At 37.8% G+C, this 8,857-nt stretch overlaps 1 protein-coding gene across 1 annotated transcript; it reads right to left on the bottom strand.

The window, feature by feature from the left end:
* Positions 1 to 2,426: 2,426 nt before the first annotated feature.
* LOC137592822 (protein-lysine 6-oxidase) lies at positions 2,427 to 5,859 on the bottom strand. Its single transcript, XM_068311251.1, has 6 exons — positions 5,655 to 5,859; positions 4,370 to 4,478; positions 3,660 to 3,791; positions 3,406 to 3,562; positions 2,888 to 2,983; positions 2,427 to 2,564 (listed from the first exon to the last, which is right to left on the bottom strand). The coding sequence occupies exons 1-6, from the start codon at positions 5,791 to 5,793 to the stop codon at positions 2,445 to 2,447; spliced, it is 753 nt and encodes a 250-aa protein (XP_068167352.1). The 5' UTR covers positions 5,794 to 5,859; the 3' UTR covers positions 2,427 to 2,444.
* Between the last annotated feature and the right edge of the window lie 2,998 nt (positions 5,860 to 8,857).

The raw sequence follows: 8,857 nt of genomic DNA, 5'->3' as shown, positions 1-8,857 counted from the left end.
GTAGTCATTACTGTACTGTATTCTCAAACTATAAAAAATTAGAGCCATAGCTGATTTTTCTTGAAAGTAAAGTTTAATTTTATAATTTGTGAAGGTTCGAGCATCGAGGTAATCACACCAATGAGTAAATCCTTCACCTTCTAGTGTTAGTGTGTAAAGTGATACCTAAAAAGGTCCTATCAGAACTGGAAATCAGTGATGTCCAAATGTTAGAAATTGTTCTTGGTAAGGCAAAAGTGCCATAGGTACATCCCTCCTACAATATTTATTTAGTAATTTTATTTTTTTACTCCATTGATGTGTTAATATTAGATTCTGTAAGCCTGTAATATTAGTAAGATTCTGTAATATTAGTGTAAGCCTGAATTTATCATCCAAATTTCTCATCATGCAGTCAGTTACATAACTCCCAGTCTGTCTTGAAGAAAATCCCGGTAGATGTACCACAGCAGAGACTATAAATGTACTTTGTGTTTCCATAATAACGGCCTATGCGGCTCCAGCTTCTTCCAGACCTGCAGAACGTTCCGTGGCTCAGTTTGATATCTCCTGTGCCATCTAGTGGCAAAGTCTGGGCCTGTCACTGTCACAGGAATCAGAAAAATAATATGTGTCTATGAATTTATCGAAAGAAAACATATAGCTCATAACTGAGGCTTACGTCTGCAGAATAGGTTTAATACAAGGAAGAAGAACTACCTCTTGTTTCCTAAAATGCATAAGCTGTTTTTTAACTTAAATAATTCCATCAGCTCAACGACCATTAAGATCACACAATGTCATATTGACTTTCTTATATGCTTTGACTAGAAGAGCATTACCGTGTCTACAAAATCATGCAGTTGTGAAATATGACAATAATATGCTCTTAGAATAAACACTCATTCATAAGAAAAAAATATGCTTTGAAAGACTCACTATACCCATTCAAAGTCTATCCTTAAGTATAAAATAAATGTCAAATAATTAAATAACTTAAAAAATAAGTACAGTAAAAACATAGATACACTACTTTCCTCTCCACTTCTTTAGTTGTACTAGAATATGACGTATTTAACCATCAATGTTCCTCTTTATGTGTGTTAGTGATTATTTTCTTCACATACAGTGTTGTTTTGAAAGGTGCTGAATAAATTCACTAAAATTCATATTCATATATGTCATAAATTATTTTTTAATGATTAGTGAAACACTAAACACCCTTATAGACTTCCTTAAATTAAATTCAAAATGACAAGGTTTTTTTTAAAATTAAAAGATTAAAAAGAAAGAAACCAGCACATAATATTGTTATCTGCGAAACAGATTTTTTATTTCTTTTTTCGAGCAGAACAAAATATTCTATGATCACAAAGAAAGAGACAGAATTTTTTTATTTGTTTACAACATATATGTCTTGTTGTTTAAAATATCTTTTAAATTAGAAAAAATAAATCATGAAATATTAGATAATAGAGTATTATATTTTTTAATGTGTCATAAAAGCAGGTGAATGGAGACACACAGTGGTTTGCATGACTCAACACAACACTTTTCACATTCAAGCAAACTTTATTTACATAATATGATGCAATCATGCGAGTTGATAACATAAATGTGAGCCTGTCTATATACAGCTCTGCAGATATAATTACAGTTGGTTACAGTTTTCAAGTTTTTTTTTCTTACCAGCAGCAAATTGAGAGAGGGGGGGGGACCCCGGGGGGTGGGGGGGACCCCATAATCATTTTTTAGCACCAAATCTAACATCACAGGAAGTTTAAAGGGGACGCTGTGCAATTATTCAAAATATAAGAAATAAATGAGCTTTTAAATGTCAAGTACAGTATATACTGTATGTTATGGAGTAATTAATAGAATCACAGGCAGGACATGGATGTGCGTTCAAGCAGTGATGGCATTTATTAAGGTTAAAGTAAATTGTGAAACAAGGTTTGTTAAGGTTGTATATGACATCTGTGTCCATCAGACTGATGGTGATTCTCAAAGAACACTGAAGTTGTTGCATCAGTTCAATACACAACAGGCAGCAGTCGTGGGTTGTTTCTGTTGTGTTTGGTGTGAAGGGATCATTTAGGACTTTACAGATGCAGCTTTTAAATCAGTCTTAAATGGCAGCTCTGACACAATTTACATGTGTGGCGCTTTATTTTATTTAATTTTAATTTTTTAATTTTATATACTGATTTTGATCCCCTTTACTGTGAAGGCTTGAGATGAAAAGGGCTGACAAACCAAAACTGAAGACAAGATCTATACTATCAAACTATTATACTTCATCTATTGGTGAAAATGTAGCCTTCAGTTCCAACAACTTGTACAAAATTTAATTTCATTAGATGTGAAATGTAGAGACAAAAATGATAAACTAGCCATGATTAAGCAGAAAGATCTGTGAGATTATGTATAAAATGAAAACGGAGAGGCGGAGCGGACATTATTTCTCATGATGTCATGGTGCATCCAGAGACGTGAGCGGCGGTACCGGTGTACTGGACGTCACACTGAACCACGTTGTTGTTGAAGTCAGACTCTGGAACTTGCTTTTTGGGGTTTACTGTCACCTGCCAGGATAAGACAACAACACAAAAAAATCACATACAGTCTTAAGGACTAGCTTGGAGCTATTCTAGACCTTCTGCTTGTTCTAAACACATCAGCAGTGTGTCTGTCTCATCAATTTCCAACTTCCTTCCTGCGTTAGTTTCACATAATACTGAAGTGATAAATTAGCATTATTTAGTGGTTATCAAATGGGTTGGATCCATACTTGGGAATCTAGTCTTTCCAGATGGTAATTAGTAAAACAGAGTAATACCAAGCTTCTGTCAATAGAAATAGTTGTATAATAATACCAGACATTAGGCAATTTTAGCAGCTTCCAGACCTTGAGGATGTATTTTCCAGGGGAAACATCAGTGATGTCGATCCACTGGCAGTCAATATCAGCATTATAGATGTCATAACAGCCTGGACTTAAGCCCTGTACACACACATGCACACACGCAGACAACACGCACGCACACACAGCGTACACACACACAGACACACACCTTCTTGTAAGATATATTTCATGTATTTAAAGTATTTTTATTTCTGTAAGAAGGATTAATCATGAAGCTAAGAGGGGATTTTGATGACATTTAGATGTGTGTAGTGGGAGATTGGATCATCATTTGGATCAAGAGTTTTTCAAAACATTTTTGCCATAACTGTACAATAAATTGATTTCTTTTCTTCCCATACCTTTTATTCTCTTTACTCATATTTGTATATGAACTTTTAAATTCAACAACCAGTGGATTTCAATTTACACGTGAGGGGAATATTCTTAAGGATTTCTATTCAATTGCTGGTAAAGATTTTCTCTGGATTAGATGAGCACACACGTGTGTGAATTTGTACCTGAGTGTGTGCGGTGCAGGCGAAGCGGCGGTAATATCCTGGCTCACAGGAAGTGTCCTCCAGACAAAAGCTGGCCTTGTGTCCCTCTGCCACCTGCTTCTCCGTTTGAGAGTCCAGCAGTTCATACAGGCTGAACTCATCCATGCTGTGGAAATGACTGAATAGCACCACGATGCAAAAAGTAAGTTGGCGTCACAATTAACAAGGATATTCAAATGTTTAATGGCTAATGGTAGCTTCTCAGAGGTACCCACTTATGACAGCTGTGCCACTGCCAGGAATATCGAGGTTTACTGGGCAGGAAGTCAGCTGTTCCCTGGTTCTTAACCCTCTGAGGAAACCTCAACAAAACTCTGGTTTCATAATGCTGAGAGTAACTGGCTGAACTAAGACAAAAGCAGCAGAGGAGAGACAATTACATTTTGGATCTTTTATAACCCTGAGAATTTGAACTTGGATTTTTTTGTTAACTGAGTCAGAAATGATAATGCAATAATCCAGTATGGTCTTCAACGCCTTCCGTACAAATGGGATTTGAATAGTCAAAAAAGCAAAGCTCTAAGTCCAATGTATCAATATAGAATGATTTCATTGGCATTGATGGTGTAAAATATTCAAATAATGTTTTTATCAGTGTATATCTGATAGGAATTAATTGCTATTTTGCTTCAGGCCCCATTTGAAAAAAATTTTTGTTCTTAGAGGCCACTTTTGGGAGGGTGAGATCAAGGATGTTCAGGAGTGTTTTGTGAAACAGGTCTTTTCACTTTGGGAATGACAATGACCTCTATACTTGAGTTTTCTGATGAAAACCAGCGGTAAACAAAAAAGCTTTAATCCAGTGTTTGCCTGAAAAAGATTTTGGCTTCCATTTTCCTTCCCTTTCTATCAATATAAATTGCTGCGCTACATGGATGTGTGGGTATTAAATGAGAACTCTGGAGACAGACAGGTGATGTCTTACGAAGAGAGGCAGTTCTCCTCAGCAGCACAGCGGAGGCTGTACATGGGCATCCTCTGTACATAGGTTCCAGCCTGGATGTAGTATGGATCAGGAACCAAATCAGGGAGCCCTGACAAAAGGAGAACAGCCTACTTTTACTTGAGCATTTACATTTTGTATAACTGTATTGTCCTACTCTATTTCTTAAAAGTTAATATTTAAAAAGTATTGTTTTTTAAACAGTTTTAATGACTTGACACTTTTTCAAAGTAAACTTTTATCTACAGTTGAAGCATTGGGTTTGTTCCCAGATGTGTAAGACTTTTAAAAGGAACACAATCTTAATCATCTAAAACAAAACACAGCAAGCATTTGACTATAGAATGCCTTTTACTCAAGATGTTAATGATAATACTGGTAGGCTTGCAGAAGTCTTGCTGGCATTATCTGTGTGGTATGAGTGCCCAATCTTTAGTAAAGTACAGTATATTCAAGAGATAGTGAATATATTGGTAGAACAATGCTGAGTTTTGAACTTCCAGGCAGGAGGCAAAGACCAAAGGAGGTTTATGGATGTAGTGAAACAGGACATGAAGGTAGTTGGTATGAGAGAAGAGAATGCAGAAGACAGGGTTAGATGGAGGTAACTGATTTGCTGTGGCGACCCCTGAAGGGAAAAGCTGAAAGGAAAAGAAGAAGGAGATCTTTAAGAGTCCCTCCATCACTGCTGACTAGTTTTGCTGGTCACTCCTGACGTCTTCTTTAGGCTGGAACTGATTTAAAGGTTCATGGTGTGTTTAGAATTTACTAGCGTCTGCCAATGTGGCTACACGTTGCATTCTTCCAGACACCCCTGACATTTTTCTTTTACATAGGGAGTGAAGGGGTGTGGCTCATTTAGATGTGGCTCCTTGTTTTTCCTTCAGTTCACTCAAAACCCACTGATGACAACTAGTGGAATAAGCCTTAGATTATAGTCACTCTGTCATTACAAACCGATTTTGCTTTCATTGTTTCAAAACAATGGAGAATTAATATTATATATTGTCACAATGAACATCATCTGAGGCCAAGCAGTAGGAAATAAAGCCTTAAAACATCTTAAAACTGCAACATCTTCATACTTGGGTAAAATATCGAGTGGCAAAAAAAATTAACCAGGAAAACATTGACAATCTGATCGTCCATTTTTTTCTTATAGATTTATAGTAAGTAGTAGTTGTTTGACTCCTGTTGCAGAATATTGTATTGAATCAAACAGAACTGATGAGAACTGAAACAAAATGGCATAACTGAGTTTTCGTACCGTGCTGGTGGTAACTAGTGCCATATCCGTGCCGCGGATGCGTCCAGGCTCTAGGTCTGTAGTAGGAGTTGTAGTAGTTATAATATGGATAATAGTTAGAAGCCTTGTACGGGTTGTATGGATCGTCTCCGACCATCATGTCCTCCCGTCTGATCGTGGATGTCAGTCCGCTGTTGGAGGGTGGTAACTGCTGTGGCCGGTGTTGCCGGCGCGTCAACGCGCGTAATTGCGCAACGCTACTGGCGGCTGGAACCTTTTGGGAGTCCCTGGAAGCGGGCAACGTTTCGTTAACGAGCACTACAACTGGGTTAGTACGACGAGATGAACCGATGTTCTTCCTGTCAGAAGGCCGGTACTGAGATCCCCGGCTGAGGATGCTAAAAACCTGCCCGTTATGTTGCCATGTCAATCCCCGATGGAGCGCATCGCGGTCACCGGCATCGTTCTGGGCGCAAGCCCCGTGCAGACAAGTAGAGAGGAAACATAAATGTACAAAAAACAGCAACAAGGCGTCAGGGCAAAATTCCTTCATGATGAAAATTAAATACTTTAAAGTACTTTATACTTAAATAATCTTTTAACGTTTTTCACCTCACAGAGCTGCTGATCTGAGGTGTTTCCTTCAAGCGTTGGAGCTCAGGGAGAAGCAGAGAACGGAAACGGGGGGAAAGGGGGAGTGAAGAGGGGGGGCATGAAAACTAAATGATGAATACAACATTCCAGGTGTATTTGTACCATGTAGAACTTATGGATGTACACAGATGCACACAGATTTAGAATCTGTCTACATATTTAGAGTATGTGTGTTTCTATTTGAGCGTCAATGCTGAATAAATATATATTTTTTTGTCTTAACTTTAAAAGGAGATAAAAAAATTTTTTTAAAAATCTTCTATGTCTTGTTTAAATATATGCCGAACTGGACCAGTAGCTTCTAATGTTTTACCGGAGCTAAATTAGATTTTTTTTCAAAGCTGACTGTTTGGGAAGTGCATCCCATCCCAAGCAGTTGGTAAGCTGTAACAGAATGTCATCATTTGCAAACAGTATTTCCTGACAGCAGTCTTATAAAGTGCCAATGGGCTAATGCAGCCAGTTGTTTCACAAAGGGATGACTTTAGATCACCTTTTGATCATACAAACTATACTATTTGACTTTGGGAAATTCCAAACTGGTATTTCTTTGGAGTTTTTCTTTCCAAGTCTTTTGCGGCAGTGGTCCAGACTTACATGAAGCACAGTGTCTTTTAAATTCATTATAAGTCCACTTGGAGTCAATGATGTATAGGTAGAACAATAAATACAGTAGAAATACATGATCAAATATACATGGTAGCTGACTGATTATGTTACAGGATGGTAGGAAAATATTTTAGTTAGTTGAACATTTAATTGGAGGCCAAACAGTCCACCTTCAACATCCATATTTTAATAAGTAAACAAGCAGTATACTTAACAATTTAATTTGATCTTTTAACACCGGCCAAAACTCTATACAATTGCTAAAGAAACATTACAAGGTTCTTTATCCATAGTATTAGTGTGTGAAACTAGGTTATAGCTACTGTACGGCCCATTGAAAGCTCTTTTGTTTGGTTTTATTGGAGAAATGACACCCCCTCTCCCCCACTGAGCACTCAGGATGCTTTAAAAAAAAGGTGAAACTGAAGCTCCTACCAGCTGAGAAGTTTCCTTCTCTTATTACACAGCCCAACACACAACATGCCACCCACGTGCTGCACACACACACACACACACACACACACACACACACACACACACACACACACACACACACACACACACACACACACACACACACACACACACACACACACACACACACACACACACACACACACACACACACACACACACACACACACACACATTTTAATCTGGTAAATTAACTGATAAGAAATAAAAGACAGAAGGGGGTAGTTGTTTCTTTTAGTCATGAAAAACTAATCAATCATGTAGGCCCTATGAGCCTTAAATTCCGATCATGTAACTGTCATATTTAACACAAACTTAAAAAGACATAAAACAACGAATTTTCTGTGCTGGCCACGATGTTGAAAATGTCCTAATTAGGCTTCAGGACCATGGATAAGGGTCGATTATGCCAACGTAGCAAGAAGATTTAGTCGAATGCTAACAGTCTGTAAAACGTAACATAAACACCCCATAGATTAAGATTTCATGTCAAGTCAAAATAACTCAGTAAATCTCACACTTAATGGTTTGCTCTGATGCCAGACCAATGTAGCCTGTTCTGCTTTTCGGTGACGCTTCATCTATAGTGGTTCGTAGAGTGGTTCGTACAGTGGATCTTTTATTCACATGTCGTCTGAGCAGGGAGCAAACCCACAATGTATTTATGTGATTGGGGACATTCACAAACATTGAGACTGCCGACAGTCCAGATCAGGTTGATAGTTATTGTCAGTGATATATAGACTATAGACATTTTGTAAGAAAATTCAGTCACAACCAGCCTGTTATTTCATATTTTTTAAATTATTGACTGGTTGTTTCTGCTCAGGTATGAGTAGGAAGTAGGAACCAATGTTGGCTGGGTTTATGCATGGAAGCAGTAACAGATTTTTGACAGCTGAACTCTGAATGTTTTGCTATTTGATGTTAACTATTGGTCGAGTTTACTGAGAAACTTAATGGAAATAAAACCAGCATAAGTAATCCAGCATAAAGTGTTGCGGTGTAATACCTCAGTGGCTTACAGCTTGGCAAAGTCTCCAATATTTGTAGCAGACAGACGTAGAGCGGAGTAAAACGATGTGATTTTTATTTGTTTACTTTTTGAAAACCGACACACAATTGAGAACAACGTAACTCAAAACGATCTAAGACGAGGTATCGTATACCTGTGTGTGTGTGTGTGTGTGTGTGTGTGTGTGTGTGAGTGCGTGCGTGCGTGCGTGTGTGAGTGCGTGCGTGCGTGTGTGTGTGTGTACAGTATACACTTCTCATTCAAACCCATTCAAGGCTCTTTTGTTTGGATTCATTGGAAAAATGACTCCCCCTCTCCCTCACGGAGAACTCGGGATGCTTTAAAAAATGTGAAACTGAAGCTCCTAACAATTAAGAAATTTCATCCTGTTACTACTTTTTCAAATCACTTTTTCCTTCTTCATCATGTTTACCTGTTTCTTGAATTATGTTCACACTAATCTCATTGGTTT

This window comes from Antennarius striatus, chromosome 3 (assembly GCF_040054535.1).
Source record: "Antennarius striatus isolate MH-2024 chromosome 3, ASM4005453v1, whole genome shotgun sequence".
NCBI lineage: Eukaryota > Metazoa > Chordata > Actinopteri > Lophiiformes > Antennariidae > Antennarius > Antennarius striatus.
Note: the sequence above shows the minus strand (reverse complement) of the source record. Positions and strands in the feature narration are given on the sequence as shown.

Bases quoted from the DNA above. Each gene is read 5' to 3' on its own strand.
- LOC137592822 (XM_068311251.1), bottom strand. From the start codon at position 5,793: ATGATGGTCGGAGACGATCCATACAACCCGTACAAGGCTTCTAACTAT. The intron at 4,479-5,654 runs GTACGAAAACTC...TCCTTTTGTCAG, and splicing joins CACTAGTTACCACCAGCACG to GGCTCCCTGATTTGGTTCCT. The intron at 2,565-2,887 runs GTCTGGAAGCTG...TTATCCTGGCAG, and splicing joins CTGGAAAATACATCCTCAAG to GTGACAGTAAACCCCAAAAA.